Source organism: Xenopus laevis, chromosome 3S (assembly GCF_017654675.1).
Source record: "Xenopus laevis strain J_2021 chromosome 3S, Xenopus_laevis_v10.1, whole genome shotgun sequence".
Taxonomy (NCBI): Eukaryota; Metazoa; Chordata; class Amphibia; order Anura; family Pipidae; genus Xenopus; species Xenopus laevis.
Window position 1 is genome coordinate 130,121,468 of NC_054376.1, and position 20,171 is coordinate 130,141,638.

At 39.6% G+C, this 20,171-nt stretch overlaps 2 protein-coding genes across 2 annotated transcripts; one reads left to right on the plus strand and one right to left on the minus strand.

Annotated features, from left to right (window-relative positions):
- The first annotated feature begins 7,632 nt into the window (after positions 1–7,632).
- On the plus strand, positions 7,633–15,597 carry LOC108703555 (zona pellucida sperm-binding protein 3). Its single transcript, XM_018239739.2, has 8 exons — positions 7,633–8,047; positions 9,784–9,902; positions 10,406–10,509; positions 10,589–10,766; positions 12,463–12,583; positions 13,651–13,742; positions 13,941–14,053; positions 14,701–15,597. Exons 1-8 carry the CDS (start codon positions 7,652–7,654, stop codon positions 14,919–14,921), a joined length of 1,344 nt encoding a protein of 447 aa, XP_018095228.1. The 5' UTR covers positions 7,633–7,651; the 3' UTR covers positions 14,922–15,597.
- A 2,107-nt stretch (positions 15,598–17,704) lies between these two features.
- Positions 17,705–18,736, minus strand: LOC108703434 (olfactory receptor 10A7). Its single transcript, XM_018239563.1, has one exon. The coding sequence runs from the start codon at positions 18,734–18,736 to the stop codon at positions 17,705–17,707; it is 1,032 nt and encodes a 343-aa protein (XP_018095052.1).
- Positions 18,737–20,171: the final 1,435 nt, after the last annotated feature.

Below are 20,171 nucleotides of genomic sequence, written 5' to 3' on the forward strand. Positions count from 1 at the left end.
GAGTGTGATTCGCGGATAAAAAAAGTTGGGGAAACCATTCTGCAGTGCAAAGAAACAAAAAGGAGGTACTGGGCACTCTGGAAGTCTTATGTGTTTCGTCAGCCTATGCCTATCACTAAAGCTGGCCATAGAAGCAAATATTAAGTGATACTGAATAATTTATGTCTAAACCTGCATATTAACTTTGAAAACATTTCTACAATATTCCACTATATCATTTAGATTGAATTAAACTTGTAGTGAGCAAAATCTGTGATAGATGTTGGAGAGGGACATAGAAAGGTGCTGGAAAGTCCACCATTAATATTATTATATTCAAATAAACAGTTAATATCAAAACATAAATCTAGACAAATATACAACTACAATGATTATTTTTTTTAATAATCTAAAAACACGAAATCTAAAATGTTTCCTCCATTTTCGAAATCACCTGGAACTTAACACGGGAAGGCCCAGTTATCAAAGATAGAATTTCAAATTCATTTTAATATACTCACAATTCGACTGGGAGGTTGTTTAAGAAAATATTTGAATGTCTAATATCCAATCAAATGGTTCTGACCCTAAAATTTTAATCATATTCGTTTCGTACAAATTTCTCTCCAAAAAAATTTAATGTCAGGAAGGCTATTAACATCTCCAAACGGCTCAACAGACCTCTGCCATTGACTTGTACATGCATTCGGCAGTATTAGGTGGCTAATATTTGAATTAGCACTGTTCCCATGGCCCAGGTGTGATAAATTTCACATTTCAATTTACATTCGGGATTAAAAATAGAATATTTGAATTCTGACATTCAAAAATACAAATTCTAATTTACTATGCGACCCTTCATAAATCTGCCCTTTAGTAGATACAATACAAGATCGTGAGCATTGGGTACTGTGTTAGCTGCTGAACTACAACTTTCAGCAACTCCCTGGCAGCTCAGTCAGTGCAGGTGGGGAAATTGACTCCTACACCAGTTGGAGGGAGTCCTGTCCCTAATGTAACCCTTTCATCCCAAACCTTAAAGCTCCATAGGTAGGAGAGACTTACTGGATGAAAGACAAGTAAGAAATACATATATGACTAATGATAATACCTATGACAGGGAATCTAAGACATAAAAGTAATTGCACTTGGCCAAACAATGGTGCTTTTTGTTCTGTATGGCCAAAGGGAGAAACATTGTTATTAACAGTTTAAATACCTATTTCAACAGAGCAACTTTATTCTCCTTTTGTGTTACTTAAAGTGAATGTAAAAATACTTGTTTTGACAACTTCCAAAGAGCAACTTTAATCTCATTGTTTCTCAGGCTGTATACTATTGGATTGGAAAATGGAGTTCCAACTGTGTATAGAAGGGACAATATTTTATTTGTGTTGAAGTTATGCCCTTTGGATGGCACCATATAAACTATTATCACAGTCCCATAGTACATACACACAACTATTAAATGGGAGCTGCAAGTGGAGAAGGCTTTGTGTCTTCCTTCAGTAGAGGAGATCCTGAGAATGGCAAGGCCAATAGAAACATAAGTGTCAATGATGAAGCAAAAAGGAAGAAGCATAAAAGGTATGGTCAAAATAATCTCTGTTAGTTCCACAGCTTTATAATCTGTGCAGGAAAGTTTAAGAAGAGGGGTAAAATCACATAAATAATGATCTATATCAAATGGGCCTCAGAACTGCAAATTAAATGTTAGAAGAATCATAACCAAAGTCAATATAAGGGCTACACCCCAAGAACAAAGACTCATATAGAGGCAAAGTCTGAAATCCATAATGGAGACATAATGAAGTGGGGAGCAGATGGCCAGATATCGGTCATAGGCCATGACTGTGAGGAGATTAAATTCTGTATCTGCTGAAACACTATAAATATAAAACTGTGTGATACAACCAGTAAGAGATATTGTGCCTCCTCCATTCAGTAATAACCACAAGGTATTTGGAGTAATACTGGTACTGAGCAAAACATCAGATACAGACAGCTGGGAGAGAAGGACGTACATGGGAGATCTCAAGGCTGGAACTGTAATCACTAATATGATTATAAGAAAGTTTCCAAGTAATGTCAAAATATTTATCAAGAGAAATGGAACAAAGAGTAACTCATTTATGATGTGAGAGTTCTGAAATCCCAAAAGAATTAAAGATAAACCTGATGTCTGATTCTCCTTATCCATTGCCTGGAACCATAAACCAGAGAAGTTAGAAGATATAGTGTAAGGCAGATAGAATCCAACACCTGTGCTCTGTTTGATGTAGAACTAAAGCTCCCAGCATTTCCCAGTCTGCTCATTTGATGCCTTGTGTGAAAAAGTTGCTTCATCTCTAAATTAGCTTTTTGTATGATTTAAACAGGGTCTCTCTCTCCAACCTGTTTTTTCATTTTTTCATTCAAGACACTGCCTGGTTGTTAGGAGAACAGATAACAGTTTCAGTCCCAAACTAGAACCCTACAGAACAAACTATTCTACAGAAATACAAAAATACAATGGCATTTGCAAAAGATATTACAGTCAATACTGTCAACAGAATGATAGAACCTCCACCCCCACCCTGGGCTGAATGAAGATTTATGGTTTATATTATGTGAGAAAGTGACTCACTTGTGAGTTTCCCTACAGTAGAGTGACTTTAAATACAAACATACACAAAGCTCCCAGAGTACAAGAACTTACATCAATATGCTTTTATGAAAGATAAAATGTCTAGATTTTCTCTAAAGTGAATGCGCTTAAAATGTAAATAGATATGAGCTTTTTTTATTGGTTCCTATATGGAAATAAAAGATGTTAAAAGCAATGTCTCAGCCTTGCACCACATTTGTACTGGAAATGCAGCCGACCCAGATCATCATCTCAAGTTCAGTAGGAATGTGACATTTCACACCTGCCCATTTGAGGAAGCAGAGAAAATAGTAAGAAACAACAGTGAGGAAAACATTTCTCTTGTAATGGAAAGTTGCCTTTGTGGCTTGTTGGAAACTGCCAATGGGAAATGAAAGAAAACTGTAGGATGAGCGAAGTCATTCAGCAAAGAGCAGCCATCATTCTATACTGCATGGATAAGGGAATCCATTTGGCATTACAGACATGAGGTTTTTATACATTTGGAAAGGAACAGAACATCAATTGTGTAACTGCCTGGGGGAAAAGGTAAAGTTTGTTTTGAACATCAAATTCTTTCTAATGCAAATAGAAGAAACAATGTATTACAAGATAATTTTGCACCCCCATCCAACCAAAGGTACAGAATATTTTTTATTTTTGTGTAGCTACTTGTAACCCCCAATTTCTTCCCATGTTTTTCCATGTAAATTTTCTGATTACCCCAAGTAGACCAAATAAATAAGAGACATGTTACACCTGTCCTGTTACATTTTACCTGGGAAAATCAGTGTGACAAAGTAAAAGAGATATAAGGGCTCATCTACAATGTCCAAGGCAGTGTGCAAAGTACAAAAAGGCCACCCCTCACAGTAGGGCATTTTGCAAAGGCCTCTGCACTCCTTTTAAGAAAGGGGGAACTACATAGACATCATCTCTTCCTCTTCCTTCATTGTGTGTCATTAGGTGGCAGGAGTGGTGACATCTTGGGTGATAAATGATGGTATTTTGGATATGTTCCTTAGGTGGAAGTGACATGATTTAATAAGTGGCTGGATATGAGGAGTGAATGACAGGGCAGAATCTAGGATAACCCCAAGGCACCGGGCCTGGGGAGAGGGGGTGATAGTGGAATTGTTAACTATGATGGATACTTCCGGGATGTTACTGGTGTTAGTTGGTGGAAAGAGAACCATTTCAGTTTTAGACCATTGTCTGATTTTTTAGCTGGTCCTAGATGAAAAGATAAAGTCATACGAATCAAAGTTTTGTACAATTTTTGGACAATGTGTGGATCATCCCAACATTTTTCATACCATGGCATTCTGTCATTTAGTCAATGGGACAAGTTAGAAGATTTCTGTCTGTTAATAATATCTCTGCATGTACAGACTTTCTGACAATTTCAATGGGTAACTGTCACTTCTATCTGTCAGACATAACTTTCATACGATTTCTGTTCTTTTTACTACTTTATTTAAGCTGAATGTTTAGTGGCAGTTCGGTAGATTGCAAAGTGTGATCGCACGTCGGATACAAGGGTATAAAATCTGCACCTCTGTGGCCAGTTTTAGAGGTCTTCATATATATATATATTTATTTATTTTTTGGATCGTTCAGAGTTTTTTTTCATTCGTCCTTTTTATATTCTGATCTTTTAATGAATTCCATGACATTAGTGGTTTTAAAGTTTGTGAGTTTAGTCATGATTTGAAAAACCTCAAAAAACACTAAATAGCTAAATTGCTAAATAGGCCCCTACTTGTCAAAGTTAAAAGTTTGTAATTACCAGCTTTTTTAATACTGGAATTAACTTGGCTTTCCTGCAATGATTTACAGCATACTATGCAAGTATGAAAAGGGAATTCAGAAAATGATCTATCAAAAAAAAAGCTCAGCTTTATTGATATTTGCTTTGTTTAAATGCTTCAGAGCACTGTCTTTTGTAGATCAGTACTTTCTGATCAACACAAGACACCTGGTGGGCCCTACTGACCCAGGCCCACTCCGAGCCAGGATATTTGGGTGCTCCCACCCCTGAAAAACTATAAAGTTCATTTCTCCTGGACATTGGCCTAAAGTATCCTAAAAGGAGAAGATCAGGATAGCAGAACAGATGCAAGGAGAACATCCCAGGAGAACATCCAAGGATTTGGCACAGATGGGCCCATGAGCACATGAAATGACAACCTATAAGCAGTTATACATTTCTAAAGACCAAAAAGAAAATGAGCCTCAATAAGACAGATATTATTCATGATTCATTTTTAGTATTGGAATCCTTCAATGATTTATAGCATACTATGCAAGTTGAACAATGGAATTCAGACAATAATGAAAAATAAAGCTAAGCTTTATAGGTATTCATTTTGTCTAAATGCTTCTGAATATTTGGGCACACCCACCCATGAAGTACTATAAAGTTCATTTCTCATGAACATTGGGTGTCGGGTACAGAAGAACATACGAAAGGAGAAGAACATCCAAGAATGCTCTTTTTAAGGCTTTCTGGCAGAAAAACACACACTGTGACTTTGGGTTCCAGTATAACAAAGGTGCAGAAATTAGTTGATGTTTGTTTTAAAAATATGTTGTCCGTTTGTAAAGACCAATAATGGACGTCTAGCTACACCGAAGCAAATGCAAGGACATTTCTTTAATGGAATGCAAGGAGGTTGTAGTTGCCCATTCATAATGTGATAATGTTGATGTTTTAGAACCCTGTCTTTGAAGAGCTTGTGACTTGGGTTGAAGGTAAGTGGTAAATGCCTTTTATGCAACTTATATAGAACTTATAGAAAATATAGAAAGGTCCATATTTGTTCATCTAGAGACTGATGTTATTGACATTTATCTGTAGTTTCATATGTTTTAAAATAATGTCTAAAATTTCATGTAAATGGGGGAGCCACAACCTAAATATGAGTTCTAGGAGTCATCAGAGACATCTTTATCATGGGGTTCCAAAATCTTCCCAACTTCTGTACCGTAATGTTCATTGTCTTGCTTGGGATCTACTGTACATGGCCACCATAACAGCAAAGCTTCTGATCCTTGCGCTTGTCTCAGCCACCCGGCATCTTCTCCACTCGCCCATGTACTTCTTCCTCAGCCATGTCTCCACAAATTATATTGTCATTTCCACCATGGTTTGCCCCAACCTGTTGTGTATCACATGGAATGAAGGTGCCTACATCAGCATTGACGGATGTATCTACCATCTCCTCAGTCACGGAATGTTTCCTGCTAACTGTCATACTACAGGTACCTGGCTATTTGCAAACCACTGCATTATGCTTCCATAATGTCCTGCAGGTCTTGTATCTACCTGGTCATGTGCTGCTGGAGTTTAGATTTTGTTCTATCAATGAGTGTGACTATTATAATTTATTGTTTACATTTCTGTGGCCCAAATACCATCGACCATTTGTTCTGTGACTACAATCCACTCGTGCAACTGTCGTGCTCCAACACCACAATTCTTAAAATGACAGTTTTTCTGATAGTGACTCGTGAAACTGTCCTGCAACCTGTCTTTATCATTGCAACGTATCTTCATCTGAGAGACAGAAAGCTTCCTTTACTTGAGCTCCCACCTTGATGTGGTGTGCCTCTATTATGAGACTCTCATTGCCACTTTGCTGCTGCCACTGATGGGCACTTGTCCAGCAGAAGCAAATACCTTTCTATGATTTACACTGTTGGCACACCCATGATGAATGCCATCATATAAGCTTTGAAGTACAAAGAAATTCAAGGAGTCATTAGCGAATATGTTGACAAGCACCTAAGGAAATGATCTGCTCCAAAGAGATAAGCAAAGAGATCTGGTGGTGGTGGTGGAAGCTTTTGCCCATTAGCACTTTGCTGCAATCACATGAATGTGTGAAGGATGAATTTGGTAAGCTCTAACCCTAACATAAGCCTGCTTCAAAATCTGAAGTGTTTCTTTCAATTAATATCTAATAAATAAATAATACGTTAATAATAAAGTATGTGGAACCTCCCAAAAGCGTTGGTGAAATGCAGATCCTGGTGGTCTATTTTCCTTGATTGGTGGCCATCTTGATGACCATCTGTACATTTATGGGATCTGTTATCCGGAATCCCATTATCCAGAAAGCTGCTAATTATGGAAAGGCCATCTCCCATAGACTTCATTATAATCAAATTCAAATTTAAAAAAATTATTTCCTTTTAATAATAAAACAGTCGCTTGTACTTGATCCCAACTAAGATATAATTAATCCTTATTGGAAGCAAAACCAGCCTATTGGCTTTATTTAATGTTTCCATGATTTTCTAGTAGACTTAAGGTCTGAAGATCCAAATGATGGAAAGATCCATTATCCATAAAAACCCTAGGTCCCAAGCATTCTGGATAACAGATCCCATATGGACTGGGGAATGCAAGAGATTGATGGGGGTCAGTGTCCAATTGGGTAACATGAGCAGAAAGAGTTAAAGCTGGTCCCATACCATAAATTACAGCCAATCGCAGATTTACAGACTTTTTTTGCAGTGATTCTGTTGAAATCTCTGGCACGTCTTCTAGTGATGATTCTCCAACTTTTATTATTGTATAAAATGACTAATACTAAACAACATTTCAATTGGTCTTCATTATTTATATTTTTTTTGTTAATTATTCACCTTCTTCTTTTGACTCTTTTCAACATTAAATAGGGTCACTGACCCCATCTAAAAAACCAAATGCTCTGTAAGGCTACGCATGTATTTTTATTGCTACTTTTTATTCATCATCTTTATGTTGATGCCTCTAATATTCATAATACAGTCTCTCATTCAAATCAGGACATGGTTGCTAGGGTAAGTTTGGCTCTAGCAACCATTACTAAATGAGCCCTGGGCACTCCTTTAGCTGGTACTGCTGGGATTAGTAGTTTATAAGAGGCCGTGGGAGACAAAGGGTGCAGGGGTGGAGCCTGTTGCTGGAGGGAGGGGATTTGCAGGGTGTGGCTAGTAGCTGTAGGTGATGGGTTGGGTATAAAGGGTTTCTGGTGTTGTGATGTTTGTTTAATCACAATGGGAATGTGGGAATGTCTGGGGGCTGCTTTTTGGGTATTGTTGGTGTGTGAAGCAATGCTGACAAGTTGCAGACACTCTGATGATCCCAATTATTACTGGAAATGGGGCCCTTACAGAAATTTCCCTCCCTCTGTGTCTGGTCAGGGCTCCAGAGGGTACGGCCGGGTGGTCTTCCAAGCCAGGGATCTGCAGCCCACCCAATTGAACCCTGTCAGTGTGCTCTGTGATGAGGCCCAGGTAACTGTCACTGTACAGAGGGACCTTTTTAGGAATGGGAGGCTGGTGAAGGTCTCAGATCTCACTCTAGGGCCCCGGGGCTGTACCCCAAGCTCACAGGGCCCGGACACTGTTACTTTTCAGTATGGACTGCAGGAGTGTGGCAACAGTCTACAGGTGAGTGCATGGACTTTAACTATAGTAATACCAATGAGCAAATCAACTGTTTGAGATTCCTGGAGTGCTCCTTCCCCTTTAACTTCAACTACAGCTCAAGTAAAACCTACAATGATTAATTAGCTGGATATGCAAATGCTTGCTGCAGACCACAATGATTGCTGTGCTGCATTGAATTAATTCTCTGCATGGGATTTTCTAAGGCTACAGCAGGGAAGAAGGTGACTTTTTATTGTCTGGCCAGGCTTTCTATGGGAGTTCTTCCCTAAATTCAAATAATTCTGCAATTGTTTTTGGCTGTGTAGCAGATTTTCATGCTCCTGTTGGACAATTTGCACTTGAAGCCAAGTGTGGGGGGCCATGCCCACTGTGCAACATTGAAAATCCAGCTATTGGGGGGAGCATGGTGGTATTGGGGGGGGGGAGCATGGTGGTATTGGGGGGGGGGGGGAGCATGGTGGTAATGGGGGGGGGGGGGGGAGCATGTTGGTTTGGGTTGGTCAGGGGAACTTGTGCATGAACCCGATGATCTAGATTTTAAAGGCAAACTTCCTATTTCAATGCATATGGATGAATGTTATCTCCTATGTCACATGTGACCTGTAGCCCAATTCCTATGTGACTGGCTGTCCCCTTGAATACACCGTGATATACTGATCTAAAATGTGGCATGTTTCTAAAGCAAACTTTCAAATATAAAAGCCAATCAATGGTGTGTGTGTTTAGTAGCAGTATAAAATAATTTCTTTGTTTTCTATGAGGCATGACACATTGGGGCTCATTTATTAAAGCAGCGCATAAGTGGACGCAAAAGATTGTCTGCGCCATCACGAGCGTGATCGCTAATATATTAGCGTGATACTGCGCATAACACAGAGCTTTTGCGATGGTTTTGTTTATGCGCATTGCGCAAAAGATTGGGCATTTATGTCGCAAACGATGCCGTGGTTGTTAGGGGCGTGGCTGTGGGCGTGGCTACAATGCGCTTGCACTGCGGCCGTCGCAGATTTGCGTCTGTATATGTGCAAAACTGCACCCGGGCAACAGCACCACAATTTTTACGACTGCCTCTTCGTGGCGTAATAGTAACGCTCTTCAAAATGCGCATTCCTGCCCAGCTGCGCTAGTATATTCACATTTTTGCGTTTCATGTTGCTTAAAAGAGAATTTTATATATGTGTGCAGAGCCACACTGCTAAACTGGGTTCTGGCAAATACAATGGTGCTGCTGTTGGTGGGGATGTTTGTTAACTCAAAGTTTAACTCAAAGATGAACAACCCCTGTAAAGTGCATATTAACCACGCCTTCCACCCAACATGTTTGTATTGACCAAGGTTCCTTTAAGGGTATCAGGTAGGCTAAACACCTTTGCAACCAAACAAATATTAGCACAGAAACAAATGCAGATGCGTCTAAGTGAACGCAATATGTGACGCAACTAATTAAAGCAGCGCATTCATACATGAGCACAACTAATCCTTACCTTTGCGGTATCTTCCTGTGCGCACAATTTATTATAAGCATTGCGACAGCTGATACGCAGTTTCACACGTCGCACCTGTCTGTGTCTACATTAGCGCACAAATCGCACTGTTAAGGTATCGTGCGCTACATTATTAAATCCTGCATGCACTGGGCAAATGTCAGGACACTGCGCTCTTTTTAGCGCTGCGTTAATAAATGAGCCCCATTGACTTTGGCCAACTGGTTTCCACTATGTTTCCCTGTCTTTCAGATGACCTCCAACTGGCTGATTTACAGCACCAACCTGACCCACAGCCCAACTCCTTCCAGGAACTCGCCCATAATTCGCACAAATTCTGCGACAGTTCCCGTCCTGTGTTATTACCCCAGGTTTGTTTACTTGGGGATGGGGGAAGCTTTTGTGTGTTTAACCATGTTAAGGGGGTTGTTTGCCTTTAAATTAACTTTTAGTATGCCATAGAGTGGGATATTTTGGTTTTAATTTTTTATTATATGTGGTTTTTGAGTTATTTAGCTTTTTATTCAGCAGCTCTCCAGTTTGCAATTTCAACAGTCTGGATGCTAGGGTCCAAATTCCCCTAGCAACCATGTACTGATTTGAATAAGAGACTGAAATATGAATAGGAGAGGCCTGAATAGAAAGAGGAGGAATAAAAAGTAGCAATAACAATATGTTTGGCACTAGGACTGGGTATTTGACTCGGTTGGCATTTTGATGCTACAAATGTGCTTTTGACTCGAGGCTTGTGTGTGTGTGTGTGTGTTGTGACCATTGTATTCCCAGTTACAAGTTGTGACACCCTTTCACACAATGAATACAACTAGGCTACAAGAAGCAATAATCTTGAATTGGTTCTTATCCCCCGATGTAGACATGGCAACGTCAGTAGCAAGGCCATCAAACCCACATGGATTCCTTTCAGCTCCACCGTGTCCATGGAAGAGAAACTCTCCTTTTCTCTGAAACTCATGACAGGTGAGTGATATTTCAATGCTGCCATTTATTTTATTAAACCTGCTGCTACATATTTTCTCCTGTTGCTTCTCTTATGCAGATGACTGGCTCTCTCCTCTGGCTTCTTCTGTGTTCCGGCTTGGTGATGTATTCAGCATTGAGGCTTCTGTTGATACCAGAAACCTTGGTCCCATGATGATCTTTGTTGACCGTTGTGTGGCCACCCTGTCACCTGATTTGAACTCAAGCCCTCAGTATGAGATTATTGCTCTCAATGGGTAATCCAACATTCTGTATTATGGATTTAGAGTATTGATGCATAAGTGACGGCCCTTTTTGACAACTAGACTGGACTTTGTGATTTTGCCTTGACTAATAAAGTTATAAATCTGTTATTTATGTTAAATCGCCCAAGTTTGGCTGATAGCAGGAAGACATTGATATGCCATAGCCAACCCTTCCTTTCAGTCTTGCAATCTACAATGAATAGTCCTCCATTTAGTCTCTATTTATAGTAGGGAATATATTTCTTACTGGTAGATGAATGGGGATAGAAACCATGAAATGGAACAAGGCTGCTCTTTGATGGGTATGGAAGGGGACTGTGCCCTGGGACATGCATATAAACTAGGGACCTTCCATCTCCTGCTCAATATGACCTTGACTTCAGAATTCTGGAACCTTCAAACCAAGATTATTTCCTTCTTCTTCCAAGAATGATCAGTATAGGTGTTGTTGACTTCTCTGCCGTGGATGTACAATTTGCAACCCAGGCATCAACTGGGGTGGAGGCCACTTATTTATGGAGCACTTCTTTAAATAGGAAGTTAGGTTAAAAAACACATACGTTTATTAACCTTTTAAGTCTGTATATAACCTGCCTAACTTCTAGCTGATCCAGTGGAAGGCAAAAAAAAACATTAGAAGCTGCTCCAATTTAGAAAAAAATCCTTCCTGACTCCCAAGATGCAATTTGACCAGTCCCTGGATCAACTTGTACAATGAACTTCTATATCCCTGTATTCCCTCACTTGCTAAACACCATCCAACCCCTTCTTGTACCTATCTAATGTATCAGCCTGTACCCCTGATTCACTTCCCAGCTCTCCCTGTAACACCCCTTTCCCTCCTCTAATCTCATTGGCTCCCTCCTGTCTGCTGGGAGGAGCTACTGGTGAATAAAGCATCCGACCCTTCCTTGTACCTATCTAATGTATCAGTCTGTACCCCTGATTCACTTCCCAGCTCTCCCTGTAACACCCCTTTCCCTCCTCTTATCTCATTGGCTCCCTCCTGTCTGCTGGGAGGAGCTACTGGTGAATAAAGCATCCGACCCTTCCTTATACCTATCTAATGTATCAGCCTGTACCCCTGATTCACTTCCCAGCTCTCCCTGTAACACCCCTTTCCTTCCTCTAATCTCATTGGCTCCCTCCTGTCTGCTGGGAGGAGCTACTGGTGAATAAAGCATCCGACCCTTCCTTGTACCCATCTAATGTATCAGCCTGTACCACTGATTCACTTCCCAGCTCTCCCTGTAACACCCCTTTCCCTCCTCTAATCTCATTGGCTCCCTCCTGTCTGCTGGGAGGAGCTACTGTTTGTACCTATCTAATGTATCAGCCTGTACCACTGATTCACTTCCCAGCTCTCCCTGTAACACCCCTTTCCCTCCTCTAATCTCATTGGCTCCCTCCTGTCTGCTGGGAGGAGCTACTGGTGAATAATCTACCCCCTTTTCAGGCAGGTGTCTGTCAGGCATTCATGGGCTAGGAAGCAGGGACCAAGGCAACTGCTTTTATGCTTATAAATAGGATTTATGCATGTTTTAAGCTGTGTTTTGTTTGTTTTTTAGATCTTTTTGCTTTCTTCATACTTATTAGTGGCTATTTATTGTGTTGCGCTCTCATTGAAGGATGGTGTCCCTAAATAAGTAATTATGGTCATCTGTTTTTGGTTTCCAATATATCTCAGGTGTTTAGTGGATAGTAAACAGGAAGACTCTTCCTCTACCTTCTGGTCTCCAAGACCTTCACCAGACAAGCTGAGATTTAAGGTTGATGCATTCAAGTTCATTGGAGCAGATTCTCCTGTGGTAAGTCAAGTGGCAAGTAGCAACATACTTATCGCGCAATATTGTTCTATATCCCTCTGCAATGCACTTCTGAAGAATAGGGAGCTTAAATCTAGCCTATATAGTCACACATGCAAAAATAATTTGTTCTCCTCCCCATACACCCTTTTCCTTTTAATAAATAACCAAACCGCAAATGTAACTTCCTGAATTGCAAATCTAAGTCTAATAGCCCAAATTATAATTTTTTTCTAAATACAAATCCAAATCATATCTCCTAGTGTCCACCTACTTAGATTTAAAGTGGAGGCAGTGACTGCCTTGCTCATTTCTCTTAGCACTTAGTCTTGGAACATAATGATATAGTTCTATTAGTGTCATGTTTGTTTTTTGTTGGGTTTATTAATGTGTTGTTTAAAGGGATCCTGTCATCGGAAATCAGTTAATAGTGATACTCCAGCAGAATTCTGCACTGAAATCCATTTCTCAAAAGAGCAAACAGATTTTTTTTATATTCAATTTTGAAATCTGACATGGGGCTAGACATTTTGTCAATTTCCCAGCTGCCCCTGGTCATGTGACTTGTGTCTGCACTTTAGGAGAGAAATGCTTTCTGGCAGGCTGCTGTTTTTCCTTCTCAATGTAACTGAATGTGTCTCAGTGGGACATGGGGTTTTACTATTGAGTGTTGTTCTTAGATCTACCAGGGAGCTGTTATCTTGTGTTAGGGAGCTGCTATCTGGTTACCTTCCCATTGTTCTGTTGTTTGGCTGCTGGGGGGGGGGGGAAGGGAGGTGTGATATCACTCTAACTTGCAGTAAAGAGTGATTGAAGTTTATCAGAGCACAAGTCACATGACTTGGGGCAGCTGGGAAATTGACAATATGTCTAGCCCCATGTCAGATTTCAAAATTGAATATAAAAAAATCTGCTTGCTCTTTTGAGAAATGGATTTCAGTGCAAAATTCTGCTGGAGCAGCACTATTAACTGATTCATTTTGAAAAAATGTTTTTTCCCATGACAGTATCCCTTAAAATGTAGTTGAGTGTGTGTTACTCACTTAAATAATGTGTTATTCCCTGTGTAGATCTACATCACTTGCAGTGTGAGAGCAGCTGCAGCAAACCAGGGCCCAGATGTTCTGAACAAGGCCTGCTCCTTCAGTAAAGTCAGCAACACGTGAGTACAAGTAACACCATTTTTATGAGGGCTTCTCTGTCAGCTGCGGAGTTGTTGGAAACTCTAAATGCCAACATATATCCAAAACTAAGCTAGAACTGTGGATCAGTCAAAACTGAATATTGTTTGAATAATAAAGGACTGGGGCCTGGACCTGGTAGAGCAGTCCGACACCGACTTTTTTATTTTTTTTCTTAGGTGGTCGTCACTAAATGGCCCCAATAATATCTGTGACTGCTGTGACACAGGAGCGTGTGCTGCTACTGGAAGCAGAGGGGTCAATTATTTCAGGAGATTAAGCAGATCGGTTGGTGAGTTTCCATCACTTACAACTACAGTGCCATCATTTATTCAGGTTGAAACTAAAACACTCTACAGAATGTGTGGGTACCTTTTTTTTTTTTTTTTTTTTTTTTTGGCCTGACTTCTTATGGTTGTACCCAGAATGTTTTCAATTGATCACTTAGGAGCATATTTATCAAAGGTCGAGGTTAAAATAACTTCGAATTCAAAAAGACCAACTGAATGGAGGTCAAAGTGGCCCGAATTCGGCCTACTTCGAATCGTACTTCGATTCGAAGTTTTTTTAACTTCGACCTTCGATCTCCCAAACACCCCCAATTGCCTCCATACAGGTTCTAGGAGGTTCCCCATAGACTAAAACAGCATTTCGGCAGCTTTTCGAATTTCAAAGTTTTTAAAAATTTGAAACTAAGTTGGACTATTCCCTAGTTGAAATACCCAAAAAAAATTTTACTTCGAAAATTCTCTTTGACCTTTGATAAATCTGCTCCTTAATCTAAGATTGTGGAGGGTGCAGACCCTTGATGTACAAGGTCCCACTGATACTTTACCCACTTTGTTCACTGCAGAGATGAGAAGCACATTGGTTTTTATTTTAAAATTGAATGTTGTTGCGGTTCTAATCATATTGTTCTTTTATAACTTATGGATGTAGATTCAAGCTCTGAAGTAGAATTGGTAGCAGTTGGTCCTCTGTTCATCATTGACCCGAAAAGTCATGTGGCTCCGTCCGTAAATCAAGAATCAAGCCAAATTGTTGAGCTCTGGCTGTTGGTAGCACTGTGTTGTCTAAGTCTCATTGTGATTTCAGTTTGTGTTATTGTGAATATCCACAGATTTTGTAGGAAACAAAGTATCTTTGTTCTTGCAAAATAAAGTATCTTAAAGAAGCAGAGTCTTGGATTGCCTTTCTATTGCAACTAATTTGGTGGGAGGTGTTTATAGATGTGCACTCCGGGCTGTGTGGGGGAAATGATTTATTTTACAGATGTTCTTGTACCCTTGTTACCCTACTGGGATGTTGGGGACCTCTAAAATGCAGTTAATCATGTTATAGGGGGTTTTACAACCTAATAAAATGATTCAAAGACACCAGCTCTATCTGCAGCCCAACCAAGTCTAGGAATCCTGTATTTGAGAAGACAGGAGGGGGAAATGGTGCACCAGTAAATAAAAGTTCTGTAGTCTATAGAGGAGCCTCCTTTTCGTTCTTCTTTTTCTCCATGAAAAAAGGTCCTTCACAATCTGCCTACACTCTAAAGAGCAGTCACATTCACCCACAACCACCTTTTTTAACCAGAAAAAACAGCCTCAGCCCTGACAATCCTTCCATCCCTCTAGCCAGTTTAGTTGCACGTCTCTGCACTTGCTGCACCTCCTTTATATTCTCCGTAAGGACTGGAGCCCAAAACTGCCCCTAATACTACAGGTGAGGCCTTACCAGGAACCTATAAAGAGGCAAAATGATGTGTATTTTAGACCATACTTTATTTGATTTAGTAGCCACTAAGTGATATTACATAGTTATTCACAGTATGTTAATTTCAGTTAAGGAAACTCCCAACACACTGCCATTTAGTGTATAACTTGCATTAATATTATTTCTGCCAAAAGTGCATAACCTGCATTTATCAACATTGAACCTTATTTTCCAGTTTGCAGAGTGATTTGATTTGAAATTGGAAAACATGGCAGTATAAACCTATAGTGCTGTACAATTTAGTATCGGCAGAAATAGAGTGCTTACAGTAGCCAACTCCTGAATAAGTTTAAAAAAACAAAGGACAGACCTTTGACTAAGCTTCTTGTTCTCTGTCCTTCTTATATGTTTGGTTCCCTTGTCTCCCTTTGGTCCTCTCACTATAAGACCTGGCGGCAGCCGAGTAGTGGAGGGCTCCTCTCAAGGCAAAAGGTGGTTATAGGGTGGAAGCATGAGCCATGACCAGGCCCTTTGGGTTTGTTCGGGGTTTTGGGATACCGTACGTTACAGGGGCCTTGGAGCTTGAAACCTTGCAATGTATTTTTGTTCGCTAATAACATACGTTTTGTATTTGTTTCTTTGTTTTTGCTACTGGCTAAGACGGTAACACAGTTTTTGTTTTGTGATTTTCTTAATAAAATCCGAACTTTTCTACTACCAAATGTAAATCGTCAAACCATTCATCTGCTTTTGTTTTTAAACTAGATGCCACTTCACTTGCTAAGAAAACAAATAAAAAATCAAAAAATCAAGCTTTCACCACTTTTGTTCATTTTCAGAGAAACCTACCCATTCTAATGCTTTAAGAATTGTAACTAATAATGGTATTTGCTTTGAAGTAATATATTTTTCTATGTTCAGCCACCTTGATGGGCAGGATAATACGGCATTCATTTGTTCATCGAGCAATTCTTCACGCAATCAACTACAGACTCAATCCTGCCTTTAATGAAGAGCTGTTAAAAATAAGGTGGATGAGTATTTTTCATGGAGCAAAATGGTCAGACATTTTACTAATACTGTATCAGATGTCTGCCCGTTTGGGTTCTACTAACATTTTGGCTATCCATTTAGGAGGTAATGACCTCAATGGATGATTAGACAAGACTTTTGCTCATATACATTTCTTGATGCCTGATGCAGTTTTGTTATAGTCAGATGTTATCCCTTGATTTGGTTGGAAAGTAAACCTGGAATTAAAACCACTAGAAAGATGTAGGAGAAACTTTAATTTTACAATTGCTAAATCATTGAATTTAATGACTTATAGACACCAGAAATGAGGGTTTGTATGGTAGCGATGGTGTTCATCTATCTAATAAAGGACTTGACATACAGTATTTTGTTTTGGATTACTAAATGCTGTAGAAAATCCATGTTTTTTCTTGAAACAGTGGCAAATAGCCGCCGTGAAAAATTTTGCAGCGACAAAAAACTCACAAGACAAAATTGTCGCAAAGATTGTCAGACAAAAAAAAGTTGCCATAAGAAAAAACCACCAATTGACTTTAATGCATTTGGACAAAAAAGTCTCAAAGACAAAAGTCACCACAAGAAAAACACCCTTTTGACTTTCGTCTGTGCAAACATTTCTGTCACACGTAAAAATGTTGGCGCCTGTGACTAAAATGTGTTAAGCAAATTTTTTGCCATTTTACAAATTTTGGGGTTTCATGAAACAAAACAGGACAAATTAGCTTATCACTAAAGTTTGAGATGGAGAATGGCCAAGGCCAATTTAAAGTGTTAAATATGGTGAATTGATTTCTTGGCTAGTAGACAAGGATGAGCCAGATTGCAAAAGTTTTGTTTGAGTTTTTGAATGTACAAGGCTGGCTAGGTGAAGGTAATATTAATTTCTATACAGTATTACCAAATTGAGCAATTTTCTGTTAAACACTGTGGCCATTCTCCATTCAATACTGGAGTCCTGGTGTCATTCTTGTTGGTTTTTTTGTCTTTCATAATGTTATTGCAATTATGTAATGTGTCATAATGGTTAAATGAAGAAGATAGCATGGTTCCTTATGTTAATGCTGTATACTCCTCCCATGGCAAACCTACTATACTAGTTCTTGGCCTGAAATCTCTGGTGTGCAACGCTCTAGATCTATCACTGACGGGATTGTCTTCTGCAGATTGGAACATGAATCCTACCAAACTCCATTTACTACATGCTTTATGATGAATCTGTCTTTTGCTGATCACAGCACAAAACAACCTTTTCTGAATCAGCCCACAGATTTTCTCGAAAGTGATTTGAGTTATTATGCACCTTTTTAGTCTTTTTTTTATTGAAAATAACAGACTCAAGGGCCTTCCTAATTTCACCGCTCCGTAGGCTATAAATAATTGGGTTTAGCAATGGAGTGACCACACTGTACAGAAGAGAGAGGGTTTTGTTAACCTTCACAGATTGGCGACCTCTTGGGGTTACATATAAAGAGATCATGGTTCCATAATATGTACTGACAACGGTGAGGTGGGAGCTGCATGTTGAGAAAGCTTTCTGCCTTCCCATTGTAGATTGCATCTTCACAATAGCAATGAAAATGCAGATATAGGTTGCCATAATATAGATAAATGTGAACACAAATACTGGGATTGTTTGTACAAACACTTCAAATTCTGCAGGGGAAGTGTCTGAACAAGAGAGCTCTAGTAGTGGGGCAAGATCACAAAAGAAATGGTCAATAACATTCGAGCCACAGTAGTATAAATTGAAAATCATAGAGACTGAGATGGCAGGTAGAATGATGGCTGCTGTCCAGCAGAAGACAACAAGGCAAAGGTGACATTTAAAGTTCATTATGGTGGAGTAATGTAGGGGCTTGCAGATAGCCAAATACCGGTCATATGACATTGAGGTAAGAAGGAGACATTCTGCTGTCCCTGCTCCACCAAAAAAGTACAACTGAAGGGCACACCCCTCAAAGGATATTTTGCTTCCCCCTTCTAATATAACTTGGAGCATTTTGGGTACAATATTTGTAGTGAAGATTATTTCACATAATGAAAGGTTTCTGAGAAAGAAAAACATTGGTGACTTGAGACGTTGACTAACCGTCACTAAGCCAATGATCAAAACATTTCCAAATACCGTCAGTATATAAATAATAAGAAAGAGAATGAAGAGGAAAATAGTGAGGCTCTGAAGATGATCAAATCCGAGAAGGAAAAAATGGGTCAGTTGTGTATCGTTTCTTCCCATTATGTTACTTAAAGCAAAAGAAAATGTAAGCTTGATGCTTGCAATGCAAAAAAAAATGCTACAACTATAGTTTTAACATTTTCAACTCATATAATTGCCAAAGATGAAATGTAGCCGGATGAGATGAGCAGATGAGATGTCTAACTTCAGAAGAAGAAAATGGAAAACAAAGAAGAGGGAAAATAATTAGTAATGTTATTAATTTTCAGAATGGGTGGAATAATTTGTGCCATGTGTATTCTTTATAGACAGTGATACAAATAAAGACACAGCAGTATATTATTATTATTATTATTAACATGTATTTACATAGCGCCAACACATTGCGTAGCACTGTAAAGTAAATGTGATTATACAACTAAATCACATGAATTCTATACATAGAACATATGGAGTAACAAACATCACAATCAATACAGGTACAAAAGGTGAGGAAGGCCCTATGCAAAAGAGCTTACACTCTAAAGGGAGGGGAGTAATACACAAGGTGTGGGAGTGGGCAAGATCGAATTAAGTGGGTGAGAAATGTGGTATTGTATGTGGTGTTGCGTTTGGTAGTTAAGCAGAGTGAGGGTAGGCTTCCCGAAAGAAATGCGTTTTCAGAGATTTCTTGAAAGCAGAAAGGTTGGGAGAAAGTCGGACAGACCGTGGGAGAGAGTTCCAGAGGAGGGGGGAGGTAATGAGAGAAGATTTGAGTAGCAGGTCAGTAGAGGAGTGTAGTAAGTGGTTGGGTGAGTATAAAGAGATGAATTCAGAGATGTAGGGTGGGGCAGAGTTATGAGTGCTTTGAATGTCTGGGTCATTCATTTGAATTTGATTCTGAAAGGTAGCGGAAGCCAGTGCAGGGATTGACAGAATGGCGAGGCAGAGGAGGAGCGGTTGCTGAGGTGTATGAGCCTCGCAGCAGTGTTCATTATGGACTGGAGAGCTGACAGTCTCTGGAGGGGAAGGCCAATTAATAGAGAGTTACAGTAGTCTAGACATGATATGATGAGAGAGTGAATAAGAATTTTGGCAGCATCTTGGGTGATAAATGATGGTATTTTGGATATGTTCCTTAGGTGGAAGTGACTTAATAAGTGACTGGATATGAGGAGTGAATGACAGGGCAGAATCTAGGATAACCCCAAGACACCGGGCCTGGGGAGAGGGGGTGATAGTGGAATTGTTAACTATGATGGATACTTCCGGAATGTTACTGGTGTTAGTTGGAGGAAAGAGAACCATTTCAGTTTTAGAGAGGTTTAATTTAAGGTAGCGTTGTGACATCTAGGTAGAGATAGCGGACAGGTAGGAGGAGACGCGAGTTAGGAGTTCTGGGTTGAGATCGGGAGATGAGAGATAGATCTGAGTATCGTCAGCATAGAGGTGGTAGTGGAAACCATACGAGTTGATTAATTTGGAGAGGGAGGAAGTATAGAGGGAGAATAGTAAT

Bases quoted from the DNA above. Each gene is read 5' to 3' on its own strand.
- LOC108703555 (XM_018239739.2), top strand. From the start codon at position 7,652: ATGGGAATGTGGGAATGTCTGGGGGCTGCTTTTTGGGTATTGTTGGTG. The intron at 8,048-9,783 runs GTGAGTGCATGG...CCTGTCTTTCAG, and splicing joins AGTGTGGCAACAGTCTACAG to ATGACCTCCAACTGGCTGAT. The intron at 10,510-10,588 runs GTGAGTGATATT...TCTCTTATGCAG, and splicing joins TTCTCTGAAACTCATGACAG to ATGACTGGCTCTCTCCTCTG.
- LOC108703434 (XM_018239563.1), bottom strand. From the start codon at position 18,736: ATGGGAAGAAACGATACACAACTGACCCATTTTTTCCTTCTCGGATTT.